The 23906-nt window shown below is 39.7% G+C and overlaps 1 protein-coding gene across 1 annotated transcript in view; it reads right to left on the bottom strand.

Moving 5' to 3' along the window:
* Positions 1–6779: 6779 nt before the first annotated feature.
* The window catches only part of RRP15 (ribosomal RNA processing 15 homolog), a 21910-nt gene continuing 4783 nt past the window's right edge, over positions 6780–23906 (bottom strand). Inside the window, exons 3-5 of the mRNA XM_009646845.2 lie at positions 23218–23315; positions 22163–22364; positions 6780–7038 (exon numbers count right to left, since the gene is read on the bottom strand). Coding sequence (XP_009645140.1) covers positions 6886–7038; positions 22163–22364; positions 23218–23315 — 453 coding nt within the window. The 3' untranslated portion in view covers positions 6780–6885. The remainder of the gene's footprint in view (positions 7039–22162; positions 22365–23217; positions 23316–23906) is intronic.

A 23906-nucleotide genomic window follows, 5' to 3' on the forward strand; every position in this document is an offset into this window, starting at 1 on the left:
GGGGCGGATATCATTCTTGCAATATTGAGGTTTCATGCTGCACCCACAAAATCAGCTCCAGAGAAGGTCTCTCTGTATTGCCACTCTTGCCTCTCCTCCCAGCCTTACACATTTTTAAACTCGTTTTCTATGCCTGGCTCCTGAAATCAATGACAGCAGTATTCTTGAGTGGCTGATCGAACTATACCCTTCCAGTGAGACCGTTTGAGCTTGGTGACTCAACCTAGAAATAGAACAGAAAGATTCATTTCAGCTCAGCCGGGATTTGCTTCCCTATAGCAGAACTTTACCTAAAGCCCACATGTTTATATTATCCTGAGGGCGGCTCTGTGCAAAGGTACTGAACACTGGAAGAATTGGCATCCTCAGCTTGTTCACACAGAGTTCAAACACCGTTCAGCGCGTGACTAGGAATATAAGGAGAAATCTTACGCTTGGTCATAAATTAATGCTTTTTGATTCTGTGATAGCAATAATTTTGAGCCAGATCCAGGTAATTTTAGAGCTGGATCTAGATACCAAGACATGGGGGAACATGGGACCAACAGATAACAAGAACAGGGGAACTACCCTCATGAAACATATCAAAGTCCAATCTGTACTTTGGACATTAACTTCTAAGTTTCTCCATCACGGATATAGAGTGACAGCTGAAATGCCTACTGTCACGAATTTAAGTGTCATTTGAACATCCATCTCATCAACAGGTAAGTCAGAGCTGAGAAAAGCCTACACAGTGGCTGGTAATGCAGACATCAGACCCAGTACCATCTCACATAAAGGACCCAAGTCCACAGACCCGTCACTCCAGTCACTTAAGAAATTAAAAGAAATTAATTTGTCATAAGGCAGATGGTCCAGCATATGCTTCAATAGTAACTGAAAGAGAACCAAATACAACAATCTGTCTCTGGTAAGCATAATATTGGCATTATAGAAAAGACACACAAGTAACTAATTTCCCTTCTTACTTGACCTTCTTTACAAAGAATACATTTCACTTCCACTTTCATTCTGGGCAACGACACCAAAATCTAAAATAAAAGAATGCTCCAATTCAAAAAGAAAGCGAATAAAAGTAACCAACAGCAGATGGAGAGAACAGCAGTGGCACTGGCACTCCTGACCTGACCTGCTGATGGCACGCGTACAACATAAGAAAGGTGCTCAACACCTTGCAAGGCCTGACTGGTCCCTTTACTAGCACAGTTGGCAAGATGATCTGTCACCATATCATCCCCCCAGGCTGGATTTGTTTAATCGATGTTCTAGCTGGAAGTATATTTGTACTTAGGTCTAACACGCTTTTTGGCAGAGTAATGAGCCCTTAAATTGAGGATCTTGCCTGAAGATTCTGAAAAATCTTTCATAGTCTTTATCATGAAGTGACACCCACTTCAGAATTTCATAAAGTCTTTTCCTAATTAATTTTTTTTTTTCATAAGCACGTAACAAGATTTCAGCAGGTAAAGCATTTCACTTACCTAAAACCCAACAGTATATAAAACTACACCACCCTTACCAACACGTAGCTGTGCAACCTTTACTTATGAACCTTAAGGTCTTCTGAAAGTCATTGGGATTATGAAGGGGGAAGCAGACCTACACAGCAGTGGAAAGGCTAACTGTGTTTTTTATGACCCTTCATTGCCAAGGACCACTGCAAGGTGGTGACTGTATGGATGTTATGCACAGGGATGTCAACGTCTCAATTACAAAGAGCAGTAAGCTCAGGTGCTCAGCCTTCTAGCGAGAGTTTTCATTCAGCTGCTTGACCTCAGGCACCCTTCCTGAAATGGATCCAAGCAGTGTTTGTCCCTGGACATAGGATACCCTAAGTATAAGGCTGCTTCAAAAGTATGCTCTTCAAAATCTCTGCTAGTGGCAGAGCTGGGAATGAAGCGCAGGTGTATTTCTACCCGTGACTTCCTACGCTTCCAATACACCACTGCCCACAAACTTTGCAATATGTGGATCGCTTGAAAAACAAAGAAAATCCTCTTCAGATAAACCATACACAACTTGAAAGTCAATGCAGTAAATATTCAAGACAATAATCAAAACCAAACATCCACATAATCAAGAAAGCTTTTCATTACCATTTTTCTGGATGAAGAAGATTTGCACGTATTTCCATTCTGAACAAGAATGACCATGTCATTAACTGGGATAGAAAACCAAAGTTAAAAGCAACAAAGCAATTGAATAGCCAAGGGCCCTCAGCCGCAATCTCCAGGATTACATTCATAATGCAGTTTAAAAAGGGCTCAGGAATGGCTAGTGGAATCTTTAAGTACTTCAGTATTCAAACAGGTTTTAAAACTATGGCAAACAACCCTCTGTTACCTTCCACTTGTGATCATATATGCCTGTAATAGACGTTACTTAAAGACCTGATTAGTACATAACATCAGCAGGTTGCATATTTAACCATTTCTAGACTATGCATTAAGTTTCTGATAAGAAGTGTAACCAGTGTATCTTTTAAGTGAACTCTTTCTATTCGTTATTTAGCTACTTCTGAGAACGCTTATGTCTGCCAGAAATCCTAGTGGTATCAAACCTCGGTGCAAGTCTGATCCTGGTCAGCAGTTAATCACAATTAACACAACATATACTGAAAACAGAACTGAGAAACACTTAAAATGTTGCAGAATAACGCTCAAAAAGTTCACACACTGGCATGAAAGAATGGGCTATTGAAACAACCAAGGCACTGTGAAGAAATAGTGCTTTTTTATGAGCATTTGTAAAATCACCTTCCAAAGTGCCTCTCGGAAGCCTTTTGCGCTCATATCTGAAGGATTGACAAAAGTGTCCTAATTCATTTTACAATTTGATATCCAATAGATTAAATGCATGGATTTAAACAAAACAAAATAATTTCAAAGGATGAAACATTACACAAACACAAGTGTCTTTAGTGTTGAAGCTATTCGGTTTTGACTCGAGTTTTATTTCAACGTGTCCCTTAAGACAGAAAAGCAATTAAAAAGATGCATTTGTAAACAAAATGCTTTGTCTAAGAAACATCAGCCATCCCTACCAGTCTGAAAAAGAATGATTAAGGAAAAGCCCTTACCTGCTAAGTCATCTACAGAGGTGAAACCTTTGAGGTCTACATACTGACATGAGGTTAAAAGCCACTGCTTTAGAATAACAGTAAATGATATCGACAGTCTTCCACCATCTGTTAACCAAGAACTTGCTCGGTCTCCAGTGTCTGCCACTGAGGTCCTACAGTTTAAGTCTAATGTCTTATTGAGCATTAGGATCCTATCTATTTAACAAGATCCTAAGAGTCTTCGCTACTTCAAGCCTTCTCCTGGCCCTCTTACTCCTTACCTCAGCAAGTCTTGAAGAAATCATTGAGCAATTTGCTGGGGCTGGAAGTGAACACCACTGATGACTGCTCTGTGTGGATATTAACTATGCCAGGACTCATTTCATAAGAATGAGGAGTCTGTCATTTTAAGTTGTGCAGTGTTGTGTGCCAGATGACTTCTGCCTTCCTCCCTGGAGACAGCTCCTGAGCCAGCTCTGAACAGATGCGGCTTTAAAGACCACCTTCTTCTGGAAGCATCAAATAGTCAAAATGCTTCTGTGGCCTCCAAACAACTCCATTTCTCTCTAAAACAAAACACACACCAAAAAAAAGAGCCCTATCTCCACTAGAAAGCAGCAGCAGGGGCCCCAGGCAGCAGCTTCGAGCTCTCTTGTTCTGCTCAACTTGTGAACCCAGGAGAACCTGCCTCGCAGCTGCAGAGGTGGGAGCTCTTCTCTCCGTCTTCTAGCAGGGAAGAAAGACGCCGTGTACAGTAGCATCAGGCACAACAAGGATATTCCACCACCACTCCCAAAGTGTTTCCCTAACAGCAGGCTGTAGAAAAGCAAGGAGAAGATGTTTTTTTTCTTTTTTTTTCCCTCCATAAGCCAACTCAAGCTTTTCTTGCTGAAAAAAATTAGCACAAATAATGTGAAGAGAAATTAAACCAGAGGATGAGAGACATGAGAAGAGCTGACCCTGTGCCTTCTCTTATTAAACAAAACTTTGTTGCTTTGCATGCAATCCATAGAATATTAAACTCTACAAACTCTGGAGTTGGCTTGAAGCCTAACAAAACTGGAACCACCCCATCCTTATTGGCTTTATATAGATAGGTACAGAAATATACAAAGTTGGGATGATTCATGCTCTCTGGAATGAAGGGCAGCAGCACAGCTTTGCTTAAGCAGATATTCCTGGGAGCAGGCAGAACAGACTGAGCACTCTGATGGCTAAGAAGAGCCGCTGGAGGTTGTTCTTGGTAGCTATCGAAAAGGAAGAACGTAACTGAAAAAGCGGGTAGGGAGGCAGGTAGGGCAGCTGATCCCACAGCTGAGAGAGGAGACTGGAAGGTGTCTGGGCCAAACAGGGTTTAGCTCTTCTTTTGAATTGCTAATCAATTAAAACAAAACTTGTCATAAGAGTCTCAAGCTTATTTCTCTTTTGGAGGTAGTTACCAATTTAAATTATTCTAGGAATTTCTCTGCATATGGCACAACTAAAGGACAAGGCAAAGGCAAGGTACAGTATCAAAACTTAAAAACTATCCAATATACAGAAAAATCTGAGTATTATGCCTCTTAAAAGGCAAGAAGTGCTCTCCACCTATAGGCAAAAAGTACTGCTATGTGCTCTGAATGAAACAGCAGCTCCAGATATTTTTAGCAGTAGGGATATATTCCACGTTTTTCTTAAATACACAAGTGACACTTCAGTGCTTTAGTCAAGACATTAAAGTACAACATAAAATTACAATAAAACTCATAAATACCCAAGTATTGTAGAAGCATTCTCAAAGTATTTTAAAATTTTTAATCATCACCGCAGGATGTCATAGTTCCTAAGAAAAATGTGATTGTTTTCCAAAAGTTTGATCTCAAAAACTGGTGATATCAAAGTAGAGAACAACTGTAGGTTTAAGGCTGCTGACACAATTTTTCCACACAAAGTAACTGAACTCTGCAGAAAGGAAGGAATATCAGATCAGATTATTATGCTGCTTCATAGACTCAAAATTCATTGTAGTATATTTTTGTGTTGCACTAATGAGATGCCAGCTCTCGCTGAAGAGCTATACAGATGTCTAACCTTCAGAAGCCGGGATAACCATATGTCAAACTTTTGTGGTTTTGCCACTTGATATTTTGGGTGTATGCCTTCATTTGCGATAATAAATATCAGGCCGCAAACTAATGTCTCCTCAGATATCTAATATGTTTAACACTCAAAACAGCTTGAAAATCTAAACATTTCTGCTGTTAGCTTTGAGTTGTCCTCAAAGAATTATGCTACAATATATACCAGATGAATAGGCTAGGGATAACACAACCATTGCCAGTTGTTAGGATGGGTTTCTCTGCCATTTTGTATGTATATTTTTTATGCTGCAGTATACACAAAGTTCAATCCCCCCTCCCCTCCTCAATGCCTTCATTAGGAAAATCTGAATCCACTGTCCTACCGCGCATTCCAATGCTGAAGACTGAAAGTCTGAATGTCGTTCCTAATCATATCTTGCATATAAGCAGGTACAAAGAAAGGTTTGCATGCATGACATCTGTAAAACCAGACAGAATAGCACTATGTATTTTAAGTATCAATTAATAGGCCCCAAGGCATTTTATTCTCATAGCAAACGCGACAGCAAAGTTAAACAAACGACACAGCATCAGCCAGCAAATCTGGAACAGTGAAGGCAGCAGAATTCAACCCCAGCCTCTCATTTAAAACACCTTAATCACAATGCACTTCCTTCTGTATGCATATGCTTATATAGCATATATTCTTATTATGCATGCTAGCTTCTGCACCTTTGCAACCAAACAACTAATTACGAGAAATCGCTGTAGCTTAAATAAAGCCAAAGAGATTTATGCTGACGTATGTCTTCCAAAATTTGGTACCGTTACAGTAGACACCTAAGAGGAAGAGGTTTTGTTTGACCCTTTACAGACCTGAGGAATTAGCATTATAGTTGCCTAAACCCACAGGATGTATCTCGGCTGTCTGGCTCCTTACAGGAAAAGGCCAGAATACCAGAACTGCAAATGAAGCAACACTGAATACAATTTGATGTGGTATTGCTAGAAAAGCCCTCCCTCCTCCACCAAAAACAATAGCAAGGACTGTCCTTTCCTCTCCTACTAGTCTCTTAGCTTATAAAACTTCAGACTTGCAACGGAAAAAAAACATACATATATATATATATATAAAAAATAAAAGCCAATCAGTAGGGTCAAGTCTCTCTTTTACAATTATGTTTCCAGAGTTGTCTCCAATCAAACCAATGCTCCAAGACCAGAACTATCACATTAATGCTTACTTTTCTTTATTATCTACAAAACCTTTCCTGGCCAAAGTAGTAAAGACTCTATAGGAGTCCGATAACTTTACAAGGTGATGGCATTTCTGTGTTTATTGTAAGCCATTTCTATTGCGAATTGCTAACAATTTTTCAAAGTGCAACACTGATTTGGAAATGCAGGCACACTAATACATCAATTGCCATGACTAATGTATAAACTTTTAATGACCTTGGCAAAATCTTTCTTTTATTGGGCAGGTGCCACTATTTTGACTGTACAAAATGTTTTGGAAATATGTTGAAAATTATACATGTTTTGGAAAATATTTCAGGATTTCAGTATAGCAAATGAAGCTATATTAAATAAAAGTTTGACATGAAGGAGAAAACACTCCAAAGTTGTGCAAGTCTTTTCTTTTTTTTTTTTTTAAAAAGAGAGATATCCTCCAAGCATTGTACATTCACAGAATGCTGACTTTCTATCCAAACAAAGTTAAGAAGATAAAACATTATCTTGAATGGTTTTCAGTTCCATTCAGTCACTCTCATCTTCTTGTTTCAGACCACCTCCTTGTTCAGTATTGCCCTCTGCATCGCTTTCCTTGTCCCAGTCTTTCATAGATGCTCCCATCATGAAGTCATCACGCAGTATATTCCATTCTGGCCTCTCTTCAGACTTCACTTCACCCTGAATGTTTGAGGGGAGGAGAAAAGGGAACAGAGGGAGAGGAGGTGAATGTGAAAGGCAGTAAAAGATGGAAGCTCTTTATGCAATCAAAATAACACCTCTCACATCCTTGCAATTTGCACTTGCAGACCTACTGAGAGGCAGCTCTTTATGCAAATGGTACACAGAAACACACAGGACACTCATACATGACTTGATGCTAATAAGCAAACTTGCTTTAACCAACCAATAAAAGAAATATGGAAACAAAACAATTATTCCTCATGGATGAAACAGTCAACCCTGGGCATGGCTTCCTTTATTAAAATCTTTCTTGGCAATCAGAATGGATTCATGATATCATTTATTAACCCCCAGGTGCTGCTTCATTAGAACACTTCTTGGCATGTTTCTAAAACACAAATATGGATTTAATAAAGGCTTAAAAACCCCCAAATTTAATATTTAACATGTTCTGCGATACTTGAAACAAATCCCCTTTACGTGGATTATTACCTCACTACCTGGGCTTGTCATATGGTGTAAAGCTGCCTCTAAAAGAAACAAAGTTGATCTACACTCAGCAAAGCCAACAACACCTTACTCCAAATTTCCTACCTCTTGAAAGTGGATAAACTGAGGCCACACTACACAGACTGGTGAATAAGAAAAGCAACAGGAGCGTAGTTTTCGGTTAGCACTGACAACAGTGCTCAGTTGCAGTTCTTCCAAATGACAAGATCATATTTGGGCAGTGCAACAGCCCCATCCTGTGGCAACAGTTTTAAAGAACAGCTTGAAGCTATGCCTACATTCTTACTGAAGGAAAATACTGAAAACTTCAACATACTGAAGGAGGATTTCAATGGTTTAAGCCTTAGTAGCAAAATACTCCTGAAGAACGATGTGGTACAGCATCCAGCAGACAAGCAAAAAAAACTGTCCTACCAAAGTGGTGCACTGAAAAGCATAATTTACTTTTGCAAACAAAGTTAATACAGGCATCTCAGGTGTGCTTTTCCCATTCCCGTGCTCAAAAGGACAGATCTCAGATACCATAGAGCGGATGGGGGTCATCTGTTACAGCATCCTCTGCAGATGCAGCTCTGCCTACCAGACACAAACCCCATAGTAAATGCACGATCACGCTAGACATTTGTTCATGCCTCCTCTTTGTCACCCATCTAGGAATATGCGATGCATAGACCCACTGCGTATTTAAGCTGATACAAGTGCAATCTTTGGGAGAGAACAGCATAAGGAATTTAATAGCAGGAGAAATGAGGAATAGAGAATGCAGGTCCACCACTGTAAATCTAACACATCATATCACACCAACAGAAGTTATTTGAGTGCAAAGTCTGCCAAACAGGCTATGTATTTTTCATAGGTAACCAAAGCAAAATGCTAAATGTGACTTCTTTTTGAAAGGCTGCTTTCACAAAAATAGGATAACAAGTCTTAGCACTTTCCTTCCCAAAAGGAATCTCCCAGGGCCCGGTTCAAATAAAGAGAAACTCTACAGCTGTTCCTCAAGAAGCTTGCACTGTGTTTTGTTTTGGCCTTGGGGTTTTTTTTTTTTTTTTTTTTTTTCTGGCTTCATAGCTGCTCTCATTAGTGCCTGCTCCTAAGAGAAACTCTCCCATCCCTACAATCCCCCTTTTCCCCAGGGTAGCGCCTCCTAACCACTTTCCACTCTTGCAGCAATTCACTCCAAATGCCATGCCCAATAAAGCCCGAAATCATCTCAGGGTAATCAACTACCTGGAATTAGAGAGTTACAGATAAGGTAGGTCCCTAGGCAGACCTTAAGATGTTCACATGGGACTAATCTGTATTAGTGCAAACACAGGTACTCTGTTCTGGGACGCAAGGAGACTGTAGCTTCCCCCCACTTTCTAACTGTATTTCAGTTGTTGTTTTATGTGTTTACCTTTGCAGAGCAGAGAAAGGTCAGAAAGATTACAAAATCCACCAAGCTTTTTCTTTTTTAATCCCAGACCTTTTATAAATCACTGTTTGAACATGCCACAGAGTAAAATTTAAAATACCTAAATGGAAAAATCCCATCTTCCTTACAAAACAATCCAATTTTCTTATTTTTTTTCAGTAATAATAAAACCAACAGAGATTCCATTTTATTTTCCCAGATGCACAGAACAGGGATTTTTTTTTTTTTTTTGTGGCATTTTGTTTCGTTTTTTAAACAGCATAGCAGCAGTAGATTGTCAGCAATGACAGCGAAAGGCTCACGGTTTGAAAAGCCCAATGCTCAAATTCATCACAAGCTACTATTCAGCAACCATTAGCCCTTCTTTCTGGCTATGTCAAGTGAACAACAGGACAAAAGCAGGACCTCAACAAAAGAGGGATGCTGATCCTCCATAGCATTACCCACTGTGTAAGGCATCACAAAGGTTTGAATAGAGTTTTACAACAAGCCCTAAGGAGAAAGACAGAGGTAGCATGTCTGTGCCTCAAAGATGAAGATTAAATGCTTGAAAGCAAATATTTAATCAATTTTAAGCATGCTCTCATGTGAAGAAAACCCCCATGTTCAGTATCTTCATTCCTAACTCATTTACTGCTTTATTTTGCCCTCAGAATGAAAACTCCCCAAAACTTTCCTGGAGTCTTAAGAAAATATGCAGCACAACTATTTGTAAAATTAACAATCAGTTTAACTGTAACATCACTTCGCAACTTGCTTTATGTAAGAATGTTAATACACTTGGGTTTTCAATGCCATAATCTGGTTTCATCTAAATAAAACAAAATTGATTCTTGGCATGTGGAAAATAAACCAGCTTTCATTCCATACAACTGCCTTTGAACTTCCAGTCAGCTGTTCATGCACATCTCCCACATTTCACTACAACACTGAAGTCCCCTTTGAACATCCCCAAATGAAAACAAAGCAGGCTATATAAACATCAGTGTGTAATGCTACACAAAGTGGATTCATTGGTAAGGCAAGGAGTGAAAAATTCTGGTGTTACTTTCCCCGCCCCCCCCTCCCCCCTTCTTTTTTTATACATACATTTGAATGGGTTTGTTCTTTGCCTGAAGGTGTGCCAACCTATTTCAAAAGGTCTGAGCTACGCAGTTATTAAAATCAGGAGTCAGTGGTACATGGTGATGCTCTTACCATGAGCTGAAATGACAGACCAAAAACATGCAGTGTGTTCACTCTAGTGCAGATACTTATCTGCTGGGACAGGCCGACAGTCGAGTTGAAAAGAGATCATATAAATGAAACAAACACCATCTTGCCTGCTTGGTGTGCCACCTAAGCTAGTGCAGCATTAGGTCAAGTCTGACACAAGTAGGGCTCTGTAGTGGGGACATACTTCCCAAACTAATGCTGGTTTGAAGACACAGACTCTAAACTCTGCACCAGGACAAGATGAACTGAAATTCTTAGCCAAGTCCTAATAAAGCCAACCACCCACCCACCAAACAACAAAGCTGTCTGTCACCTAGAACAAAGAGCCGTCCCTTGCAGGATGTGGGCTGGAACTGCCTCCTGGATGGTTTTGGAGGAGGAATTGGTCTACAAAAGCCCCATGGCATCATCATCAGCTATATGAAGAAGATCAAGTTAGAAATCTCCCCGTTTTGGCCCATTTCTTTACCACTGCAAAAACTTGGAGCTATGTAATTCACTCTTGGAAAATGACATTACAGTAAGTATCTTCAACTGAGACCTGCCACAGTCAACACTGAAGTTGTGGCAGGCTTGGCTGCTGCTCAGGTGGGAGATCGATCCTCTCTACCCCTTCTGCAGTTGTCAGAAGCAGCAGCAGGATGCTTGTAACTGCACATAGCTGCTTCAGCCTGCATACGGGTGCCTTAGCTCAAAGCCCACTTCCTTAGAAAGCTTATGGGAATTAAGTTCAGTCAAGTCACAGAACATTGTCATTTTCATCTGGTACTTCACTGGCACAGTGACATCCTAAAACCAGAGTAGGGAAGTCTGCCAGAACTTTTCAGAACCCTATGCGTAAGCAGACCAAGTCCTACAATGCTTATTGGTAAGTAACGGCATTAAAAGATACGTCTTGAAATCAGAGTGTACAGATTGAAGACAGCATTGCACTCTGCTTTCCACCAGCTCGTGTCACTTGACCATATCCCAGTTTCTGCATCTGCAAAACAGCAAACGCACCTAAATCACCGTAGACTTTCCCCTACAGCCTGCATCCAGAAGATGGTAACTGCAGGTTACTAACAAGTAAACATTTTTCAGACCTAGGAATTGCAAGCAGCACACTGGGCTCCCACACTTTTGCTCCGTGTACAAGATGAAATGCCAAAGCTTGCAGGGGCATCTCTCTTTACGATCACATACAATAAATGTTTATTTGTACCTGTCAGGGAAGGAATTTCTAACATAAATATCTTTCCAGCAACAACTTTAAGCCCTGAGAAAACAATTCTAACGTCTAATTAATTTGAACAGCCTCCCCAGGTTCCTCTCTTTTGCTCAATACAAACATCTAAGACCTTGAAATACAGGCAGGCTTTTGTCGTGACGAAGTTAAAAAGCATAACTGCCAAAACGCATTCTCATATACATCTGACAATTACCTTCCCCACCAGCCTGCATCTTGCTCTGAATGACTGCTGCTATTCTCTTCCTCATCCCCAAGCAAGCTGGTTTAAACCTAGCTCAAAAAACCCCAGCATAGGCATACATCAGGGTGCATTAAGTCTCCACTTTAAAAAAAAAAAAAAAAAAAAAAAATCACTTGGTAGACTAGAGGGAAGGGGGAATGGAAAACAAAGAACACTAGCATAATCATTTCTCCCAAATTTGTTTTCAGGAATGTCTAAGTTCACAGGCCAAGAAAGTAAGTTTCCTCTAGGCAGGGAGGAAATAAAGAAAACTGCAGCTGAAGTATCTAAAGCAGCAATATAAGCAGAAAACAAAATGTAATGATTTTTAACAGAAAAATGATACTTCGGTTTAATCATCAGTGCTGCTTGCAACTTTAAATAATTTGAATTACAGTGAGATCTTGGCTATAAGAAAGGTTCCAATGTACTCCTGATCCCAAAGAGACAAAACCCCTCACAGATCTGGAAACAGAGAATATGCCCTGTACCACTTCTATCTGGAACTTCTAAGCTGAAGTCTTACAGCAACTCAGAGCGACTTTGGGAACCATTTTCAAGCTTGCAGAACACGCGAGCTGCAAAACAGAAGTCTGTTCTGCCGCAGCATAATTCTGCACAATTGTTTATTCCTTAGGGCGAGAGTCATTCAATACCCATTTGCATCCTCTCTCCGAATGAGGAACTAGAGCAACTGAACTAAATTGCCTTGGTATGTTTGAAGTGACGCTATACTGCGGGTATCAACAGTGGCACAGGAGATTTACTCAGACCACAAGGTCTCTTGTGCACACCAGAATCTGCACTGGCATTTCTAGTAAATAAATCTAAGAATGAAATTTTTTTACAGTGTGTTTTGAAACCTGCTGATTCTGTTCAAACTTCTGTCCAAGTAATGCAGTGGAATTATTACTACAAGCACAACAAATACTGATTTTCTTTTTGAGCACAGCCAGAAGACCACCCAGAGCTTAATGACCTGCATGAGGAATCTCCCCATCCTCACATCCTCCTCTAGGGTTTACTACAACTGGGGATGTGTGAATGAGAAGGAATGCTTTGGGTTGGCACGCAGAGGCTTAAACATGCCCCAACATTAGAGGGGTCAGAACTGAATTACAGAATTTCTTAAAACAAGCATTCATCTGGACTTAAGCAAAGAAGAAAAAAAATCATTAGCATTGTTATTAAACGCTCAGTTGCAAAGAAGAATCGCAGAAAGAGCTTATGAGAGAACACATTTCCCCAGCCTTAGTTCATCAGAAGCCTCACAAATCAGTATTTCTGTCACAAAAAGCAAAAATATTTTAAGAATTCAAGCGTAACACAGGGCGCTTCTGCATACAGGATCTCCTCAGCCCATACTGCGCCCCAGCTCCGACAGCAGCAGTCTCCAAAATCCTGCCGCTGCACAAGGATTTTTACCACGCGCTGCTGTGAGACAATGCCTGGCCATGCTGGCACTGAGATTCCCTTTATACGTTTGAATGAGATGATGAACAGCACGGACATGCTACACCCAGGAGCTACTCACAGAAAATAAAACTTCATCAAATAAAAACTCACTTGAAAATAAGCCTCACCTAATGAAATGCTCTTATAGTTAAGTTACAACACGGGTATGAACTGTTTACCCATACTAACAACTCCCCTTGTAGAATTTATTCTGTAATTTGTAACTCACGTTATGTAAAATACAAGGCAAAATGACAGTGTCGTGAATATCAAGTAATTACATCACTGTCTTTCCAACTGTCAGGCCAAACGACTCCACTGACATAAAAAAAGAAAAAAAAAGGTACGTAAGTAAGCATTTTTAAGTAGGTACCAAATAAAAATTAGCTCAAAGTAGACTGTAAATTATTACAAAGATACCTGGAAAGAAAGAAATAACACATTCCCTGTATTAGGTTATCATGCAACACATCAGGACAGCCCAGTTTCCAGACAGTATACTACTCTTTTATTATGCCATGACTGCTCGTTTTCAGTCATGTTTGTTTTTCCCTCCTGTAAAAACAAAACTGCTTCAATTATCCTCATCAATAGACTTTTACCTTCACATCTGCAGTGCCTGTTTATCAGCAGTTCTACTACTTACAGTGAAATTACTGCCTACTGCATGGGCCCCTGCTATCTCAGTATTCACCTGTTACGCCTACCCTTTCTTCATCTGTAAGTCTCCATGCAGCTTTCATGTTTCATCTACTTGAAGGATAGAACCCTTATAGCAAAGACTGCACAGCACTGAGATCAGTTAATTCTTGACACGAAGACCCAATGAGTACTGTGGCTGAAAACAACATATGATCAAGACTTTTGTATTTAAAGCAGCACACGTTATACTTTCATTGCTTATCAGACAAAAATTTGTATAGCAAGTTATGGTATTCAAAGTACTTGAATCGTAATTCTGACTTGGAAAAGACAATGCTGTCCATCAGAAAGAATACCAAAACGCGTGTTGGTTTAATTACCAAGAGCAAAGTTACATGGATGACTCCTTACCAGCTTCCATCATTACTCCTAAAAGGAAAATAATGACCCGAGAATTTTTCTGTTTGGGCAGGATTCAAAACAAACTAAGAACTTTTCTAGATACTTAGCATTTCAACCCTGAAAGAAATGCCACACAACTTCTCACAAGCGATACTTCTCTCCATCAGCTTGTCCTGTATTTCTTAACCTATGTATTTCCTGCAGTAATGAAGACATAATGGAGTTTAAAGATCAGCCTCAACATTACCCAGATCCAGTTTCACAGTTCCTGAACCATCAAGTTGTACCTGGAAAACAGGCAGATACAGCAAGAGCGCCTAGTAAAAGGCATCAGGTCAAGACTATAGGCATCCAGTCAAGACTAAGGCCTTCAATGTGCCAGCCCTCAGAAGTCAAGTGCTAATGTCTTTCCACAGTCTACTTTAGACAAATATTTCTGAGTCACAACAGATTTTTCTCAGATGTCATCCATTTATACAAGACACCTATGCACTATCTCAGCTGGGTACCTAAAATTTTCTGCAGGTTTTTATAAAAACTTGCCTGTTGGCACAGTAAGGGAACACACAGGCCCACAGCTGTTTGGAGTATTTTTTAATCCTTTTTTAGAATAAATTAGCAGTTTGCAGATTTTCGAATAATCTGAATGTGACTCAGATTATTTCCTACAAATGATGCTGAAACCATCCACTGTTTTTCATTATGATTTAGCAAGAGGCATAACAGAGCGAGTCCCAAAAGGCTGTCTCGAACAACGACAGCTACAGTAATGACCAAGTCATTCACTTCCAGCACTTAAGAAATCATGTCACAGAGTAGCTGATGAGGAAGAAGTGGGGCTAATAAAAGGCCTCCTCTTCCTGACTCAGGATTTCCACTTATATTTGAGTCCCGAAACAAGTACAGGGATCCAAAAAACTATGAGGCAGGAGGGGGAGAAAAAAAAAACCAAAACCAAACCAAACCACAAAGAACTAGCTTTTGTGTACTTTTATTACTAAATATGAAATACTGAAGTTTTTATGACTACTAAGCAGCTTGGCTGGCTAAACTTCCCTACCCTCATTGCCCCTGCTTTTACTTAAATGTTTTTGCGACATATCCTAAATGTCTGCAAATCCAAGTCTCTTTGATTTTATATTCCTGTAATTTCCCTCACACCATCGTGGGCGAGTGGCAAACTCATTAAGGAACAGACCATACTCCTCAACACTCCCAGGCTGCTTTCTAAAAGCAGATTAAACCTGAAGAGGGAACGCATAAACTGCCCACGATCCCAATCCCTTATCTTGGCCATCTGGCTACCCTTTCTCTGCATTTCTGACCCTTCCATCTCCTTCTACATTTCTGTATGGGTTTTCCCAAACACCCGCAGGTTGAGAAGAAATGACACACACCACATGCAGAAAACACTGTCCAGGGTTCAGCAACAAAACTAAGAGAGGTCAGATCTTTCCAAGAAGGCAGCTTTAGTATTGTTTGTTTGTTGGTTTAAAAAAAAAAAAAAAAAAAAAAAGTATATTTTCTAAGCTTTCAGTAAATTTCAGAAACACTCATTAAAAACTTTCCAGATTTTCCCATAGGAAAAAAAAAAAACAAAACTGAAATCTGCAACCCTCTAACCATTGGAAGATGGAAGCAGTTTGACCCACCACTCCTGAAGTCTACCAAGATAAACAGATGAGTAGGTGCCCACAGAGGTCATTTATAATACACATCTGCTAAATCAACATGCTGGAAATCAGAACATTTTATACCTTAATAAAACTTCAAAGTAAGGGAATCACTTTTCAAGATAATTTCCAATACAAAATCCTTAGATGAGGGAAAACAAACTGGTTCAGATAGACAAGATCCACCCAATCTTTCTTACTTCCAGAAAACATTTTTTTATAAAACTTCATGAAATGTTTAGATATATTTTTCTCTAAGTACATTGCCTTGCCTATAAGAGTTACAAACAAAGCCAAAAGTGAAGAGTTGCTTTTATAAGGCTTCCAACTCAATTTACCAGATAAAAGACTAATAGGATTTGTCTTTTTGTGCTTTGTATACTTAGAGGAAGATCAAAAGAAGATGTATAACACAAGTTTTTCAAATGTGGTTGTTTTAGACATAGTTTTACTGAAAAAAAGCCTTGCAACATCTTCTGGGAAAACAGAACACCATCACAGTATCCTGCACACTAATAATCAAATAGCAAGGCAAGTTAGTCTCAAACATCACAGATAGAGCTGTCTCAGTTTTGCGTGACATTTCAATCACAAGTCCCTGTTTATTTTCACTTACAAAATTTGCCAAACTTCAACTGCTTCTTGCTGAAGGCTTTCACAATGTTTCAACTAAAATCACTTCATCCCTTTTCACAGAAAGCCAAAATATTTTGTCTACAGCTTTAAGGAGGAAAGAAAGAGATGTTTCCTACCGGCATCCATTAAAACCTTGCACCATTCATTCTTTTTGAACTTCAAAATCAGTTGAGGATGTATTTTGGAGCTGTGAATGTGCCTTTTGCCATCTCCATGAATATTTTCCCAGATCTGGCCAAGTTATAAACATCTAGAGGACTGCCCCCCCCCAAACCTGTGGTCATCACCTAAGCAGATACAATAGGCATTTAGTATCCAAATTCTCTTAAAATATCTGTCCTCGCTGATCACATCTGCATCTTAGAAGACAGCATTAAATGGGACCATGAGTGACTCATGATGACAAAATGGGAACCCGTCTCTCTCTGTGAGCAGTTGTCAGGGCTGCTCTCACATTCGGCACCAGGATGCTGGGCTGTGTGCTTGGCCCTCAGGTGCAGGGGGAAAGACCTGTCAGGAACATAAACCACAAAGAGGATGAAAAGAGGTTGATGTAAACAGAGTGCAAAAATCACAACTTTTTTCCCTTCCTGACTTCTGATCAAATACCTGAAAAAGAGAGCTGAAAAAGAGAGCAGAAAGGGAAATCTGAGGCTAAAAACATAGGAAAAAGGGTGAACCTAGTGAAATACAGCCATTGCATGGCCCTTAATCCTCTTATCTGTAGTTGATCTCACACTGGCAAGTTCTTGACATCTATCAATCAAACACATATTTAAATACTGACAAAAACCTACATTCCCACATTAACACAGATGTGTGCTACCAGCTATGGCAACAGATAGAGAACTGAGCTTGTACATCTTAAAAACCAAACCTTGCTGATGACCCAAACTGGGTAAGTCAATGCATCTTCCTATAAACAGATATAAAGTAAAAATATCATCAGACAACTAATATTGCACAACAAGCCTTCACCTTAAAGAACATAAGGAATTTAGGTGGCAGGCTGCACTGTATTTATCCCTAAGGATAAAAATTAGAATACAGCATAGACTTAGGTAGTCAGCAACCTTTTGGTACAAAACCAAAAAAATACATTAAAAGCATCAGCCCCAAACATAAATGAGGTGACCTTCAAGAAAGTGTACACACATTTGGGAAAACACAGATACAAATGCACGATTTAGAAAGGAATCCAAATTAAAAGTTTCTGTGCATGTGATGGGAAGACATTTATTAAGATTGGGAGAATGCATCTACTCTGGCTGCAGCTGAACTAAATTAATACTTGGCTGCCCCCTCAAATCTGCTGGAATACATGCATGCCTGGTTACTCCTTCAATTAGTTCTGTAAAACGAGCACACAACAGCTGTAGCAATAAACTTCTGCTACTCTGCAATATCATTATCACCTAAGAAAAAAAAGTTTCCTTTGAAGATTAAAAGACATGTTGATATACCTTACCAGAACTCCAGAAGTCATCTATGCCCTTCATCCATACTTCAGAAATAAACTATTTCCTACAGCTGGTTGAAGCCATTGTTCAGACTACTGTCCCTCCAAACAGGTATATGGATAAAAATAAACTTTTTATTCCCCCTCCCCATTTCTGCACTGTGGAAACTGTGGAAAAAAAGCAGAACAACATGCCAATGGCAAGTACTTATGCAGCTGCAAGAAAAAGGAGGCAGTCACTCTCACAGGTTTTAAACAGATCTAACTTTTAAGCTGGAAAGCACATTTATATCGTCATCTAACTTGAAAAATGAAAGCTCCCATGCCACTTCTTGTGTCCCAGCAAGAACAGCAATCAAAGTCGGATGTGTAGTACTCCTCCTGCCCTTGAATAATCTTCAAACAACTGCTTAAAATTAGAATATTTATGAATATATAAAGTCTTAAGAACAAAAGAAAAAATCTGTAGTAAACCTGACTCTAACCACTGTGCTTACAAATTACTTACCAAACGCTAGGAGCATTTAAAAACGCCTTCAGGCAGAAGGAACTTTTCTGGAAAAGCACTGTATTTCAAGTCCTGTATGAGCAACAGCTGATATGGAATAGCACTTGTATCCTCAGCTCATCTTCCTTCCCGATTTTTTCCAGATGCCATCACAACACAGGAATCTCAGCTCATCTTCCTTCCCATCAATAATTAATTTTAAAATAAATACTATTCTGAGATCAGTACACCGATTTTTTCCAGATGCCATCACAACACAGGAAACAAACTGTACCTCCAAGTCATGTGGAAAAACTGCCTTGCAGAATTTGGATCATGGTTACTGAAGCAGATCAGGAAATCCTGCTCTCACTTCCACCACTGAAATGCTCTACACCAGATCTGGTGTAAGAAAACTTATGAGTTGAAGTAAACAGAAGTGATTCAGAAAACCATGCTACAAAGGCCTAATTCAAAATTAAAGGTTAATGAGTGCAGGTTATGCTTGTCACAAAGAATATTTGTCGCTGGAAAGGCAGTATCTCCAATATGTACCTTTTTTTATACCCACGGTTTAATGTTTTTTATAGCATCTTACACCTGGGAAGCTGCAAGATACAACCCACACATACTGAAATTAAAATCTGGTCTGTAAGTACTGTGTTGAACAAGATTGAAAGCTCTCATATCTCCCAAAAAATACTTCCCCAAAAACCCACCCCAAAACTTAAAAAAAGCCCCCACCCAAACAACAAACAAGCAGGATTTTAAAAAGATAAAATTATTACATTTTTCTCCCACATTGCAAGGCTTTCAGATAAGGTGGTGAGGGGAGGGAAATCAGATGATTTTACCCAGAGGCAAGCATCATGTACAGTACCTTGGAAAAAAACAGGGAAAAAATAGTACACGTCAGCTGGCTCAGCAAGGATTAAGAAATACCTTGATAAACAGCTAATGATATGAAAGGCAAAGCTTTTGGCTCCAGCTCATAAAAGTAATTACTCCCATCTGGGCACACAAAACCCCAAGAAGGGCTATGGTTTCACATGCCACAGTCTTTCTTTCATAGCCACATTGGGGGGGTGTACACCAAGTAATATCTAGGCCAATGGCTAAAAGTATGCAAGACTATAAACAACATTCTTACAGGGCACAGGTTACCTGTCCTTCCCATCAATGCATGAAGCTGATGGAAATAGAGAACAAACCTTTTTTAAGTGGATGTGCTACTGTGAAATACCACTGCTACAGACGGGCCTTCACAGAGCATTTAATTTCTTGTTTTCACACATACATATACCCAACTAAACAGTCAACCTCAACAGAAATTCATAAGGGGTTTCTTCAACAACCCCTGACATTTGGAAGAAACCACCAAACTTTCAAAAATATGGCAGCAAATCTTGCATTTAAAAGCCACTGTAGAGTAAGAAAAAGCATTTGCCCATTCTCACAAATATAGTCAAGTTGCCTTTCACAGCACAAGGCTTGAGTCAAGAAAGGTTTGCTTTCACTGTGAAAACTTTATTCTGCTATTTTGCTTGCTGACTGCTTGTTTTATGTGGGTGGGGTAATGTTTTTGTTGTTCTGGATTGCATTTTAATTGATGGTAGAGTGCCTGGAGTTTGGGATTGGCATCTCTTCCAATGTTTTTGTTGGGAGAAATAAATATATTCCCCCCCCCTTTTTAAAAAATTAAATACATGCCCTACTCTCACTTGCTAAAACCAAAACAGGCTGCTACAAAAAAACCCCACAAAACCAAACACACACTTTCAGATGGCACAAATAATCTACCAAACTCCTGCTGCAAGGAATTCACCACCCAAAAGCCTCATCCCTGCTTACCTACCCTCTGAAAAACCCTCAAAGACCAAGAAGCAGAGATATGACAGTGGAGGCCAGCAGTACCATACAGTGGCTACACATCTGTGTAATTCTGAGGAGGAGACCGAAGATCAGATTTTGGCCTCAACTTTAAGCATCAACAACTACGAGGATGGGAGCCTGCTAAATGGGTAAGATATGTTCTCAAGAGAAAACAAGGCAGATTAAGAGCAGCTTGAAAAGGAGTTATTGAAGAGTTTGGTTCAGTACCTAATGGAGAGTCAATGAAACAAACACGGAAAGGGATGATCTATCCAGGCAGACATGGCTATTAAAAACCCCACACAACTGAAAAACCCAACAGCCTTCCCAAACAAAAAAGCCCAAACCTACAAGTATAGCCTTATATTAATGAAAAACTCCAAAATCTGAAGTTTTTGTTCACAAGCAATGTGAAAGCAGCACCTATATCTGGACACAAAACCGACACTAACCAGCCAGCATCTAAAGCATCTCCAGAGCACTTTAATGGAAATATGCTGTTACTGATGCTGCCAAAATAAGACTTTTTTATCGTACAGAAACATTTGCAATCTATGTTTTCTGACCCAGTAATTAAGAAAATTGCTCTGCTACAATCTGACAAAGAAAAAAAGTCTTACTTTTTGCTCAGCTATTGACTCAATGCCTACTGCAATAGAAGTTGGCCCTGCTATCACTCCGATGTTGTTCTGTTATTCCAGGGGAGGGAAAAAAAAAAAGGAAAAATAAAAAACCAACCAAAGGACCCACACGCGCACCCACACCCCCCCTGCCCCAAACAAGCAAGCTGGAATTCTTTAAGGAGAAATAAAGTGTCAGCACCAAGCTAAATTGTTCTCATTATCGAAAGAATTTTAAAAATACTTTAATATTACACTTGCATGAAAATTGTATGAGCTCTTCATGCCAGGCACTGTTTCAGCATGCTCCCCAAGTGCACACAAACAAAAAACATATGACAAACTGTTGTCTCCCAACTGATTAAAGTGTTTCTTCCTGGCACAGAAAAGCACTTAGTTAACTGCTGTGAGTCTGGGCCAACAGAAGTATTCCACCCACTACCAAGCACAAAGTTCAAACCTGAATACAAATACGCTTCAAAAATGAGCAGCTTCTGAAATAAGAGAAAGAGTACGTCTGATCAACTTGTTTTGAACTCTGAGCTACTTGGTGAGTTAAAAAAACCAATGAAGAGTTGGACAAGTCCAGCTACACTGTGCCTCTCTTGAGCACGTAAAAGAAAGAGTGGAATGTGTTAAAATACTTCTTTCCAAAACATCGTAACAGCAATAAAGCCACATCAGCCTAACACACATATAGAATCAGGGAAAAAAAAGCCTACACATAACGTTTAATATGTCTCAGTTTCTTTCTGTTGCAGTATTCACTTGTATGGCAAAGCCCTTTAGCTCCAGATGCCATAATCATCCAGAACAAGCGAGTCTGAAATGCCCAAAACTGTGGGTACACACACGTAGTACAGTCTAATACCCTATTTAAGATGAAGAGCCCCTGTGCCTTTAACAATTTTAAAGAGCTGATAACTACTATTGGCCAAATTCTACATGTCACAACCCACTAAAATCTAGCAGTTTGTTACATGGTTGGTGCAAAATCCAAGAAAAAAACCCAATTTTTAATCTTCTTTTTTTAAACACACAGCTAAAACAAGTTATTCATACACAAGGCTTGATGTCTTATCAGAAGAGCTTCCAGTGTTTTGTACCTTGATACTCAAAAGACAGGGAAAACAGGCTAGGAGCTACTTGCTCCCTTCCCAAGTAGTCTCAAAAAATGACAGGCACTTGCATCACAGCTGTTCCGAAGAGCAGGCACATTAATGGACAGTAATTATACTGTGAAGGTATCTTGTACGCATTTTTTCTCCCAGATGCAGCCTACCTGTTTACTTTTTGTGGCCTTTCCAGCAGGATTCTTGCTTCCTTTAGCACCCTCCATGTTTCTTAAAACATTGATGAAATCTTTCTTTGAAACAGATGACAGCAGTTTAGCACGCTGCCTGTCAGAGCTCCCAGCTTTCTTCACCTTCTCATCAACGTTCTTTTGGTGCGTCCTGACAGCATTAAATAATTGTACAACACCTCTGGGATGGGGAAAAACAACAACAAAACAAAGTTTTTTAACTCCAGTTCCCTTTACAGAAATGAACCCTCTACCAAAGCAACTAATCAGCGCGTATGCTGAACGGCTTCTACTTCCCCAAAATGGTTACTTAGAACCTCAATTCAGTTAAGAAGTAACATTGACTACAATGTAAGAGACTTCCAATTTTCACTCTTCCTTCACACATATTGCTAGGAACCAGTAACAAACAAATCCACAAATAACTATTCCAACCCCAGAATAAGCATGGTAAGATGGCACTGAGATCAGCGCAAGAGCACATTTCATGCCCAGAAGCATGTTATTTGTCCTACAATCAGCTATTAAATTCCTCAGGCAAGATCTTAAGAGAAGCTGAAGTAGGGGCACAAGGCAGAAGAATGAGTAATGAGACAGATACAGACACCACATCAAGGTGTTCAACTACTTCTGTGACACCAAACTACTGCAACGCAGAACAGGCAACTGAACTTAACAGCTGTGGATCTGGTGAATCCTCGCCAGAGAAGGATAAAACAGAGTAGTAGGAACAACTGTTCTACATTTTTAAAGCATTAAATTAACAAAATGAGGGGATCCAACAAAGCACTTCTGTTAAGCTAACATTACATTCTCATCTAAATTTTTTACTCTTTCATAAAGCTTCCGAAATCTTCTGTTGAACTTGATACTGTACAATGCAGACCTGTATATAAATCACTCAGCTCCTGCTAGTCCCTTCTTAAGGGTTCAATCTGATTGGAAACAGATTACCTGTGCAGGCTTTTTCTTCCCCTTTTCCTCCTCTTTTCAATATACATGTATTTAAGGAAAGTGTCCAGAAAAACTCTTACCTCGTGGCAATTCTCTGAAGATTTCTTTCTCTGTCTCGGTCTTTGACAACATCTGGCTTCACTCGGCACATCATTTCCCACTCCCGCTTTTTATCAAGCTGCGTTATAAATATTGTTACGTGAAACAACATGGAGCATTTGAGAATGCAGCATACTCTGATAAGAGTATGTAGCAGGAAGAAAGAAAAAGATAAATCAACAAAGCTCAGTTTGGTTTGAGGGTAAGAGGAGCTTCATTATGGGGCTTGACAACAGGTCTGAGGCAAGTCTCTTGCATTGACACATCAGAGGCCACAGTCAAATCTGAGGGTCACTTGCCTTCTGTAGCAAAAACTAGAGAAGAGTCACACCAGAGTGATGCCTTTGGCTCAAGACAAGCAAAGCAGTCTAGAAAAACTCAAAATTATTTCACACTGACTGCTACAGACAAGGAAATTATTCAAAGACAGCTTTCAACTCCAAGACTTCACAAGCTGATAACAAAGGAAATTTATACATAATAAAATCCTGGGTCTATCAAGATAGGCATATCACATTTTGAGCCTTGGGAATTTTCCTTCCCCCGCTGAATTAATCACGGTACAGATTTGTGACTGAAAGCGATGCACGGCAAAGACTACAATGGGCAGAACTCGAGGAAGAGCACCAGGCGCCCACTGGAAAACAACTCCTGTTTACAACACTGATTT

The sequence above is a fragment of the Egretta garzetta genome, unplaced genomic scaffold, assembly GCF_000687185.1.
Source record: "Egretta garzetta isolate BGI_Z169 unplaced genomic scaffold, ASM68718v1 scaffold339, whole genome shotgun sequence".
NCBI lineage: Eukaryota > Metazoa > Chordata > Aves > Pelecaniformes > Ardeidae > Egretta > Egretta garzetta.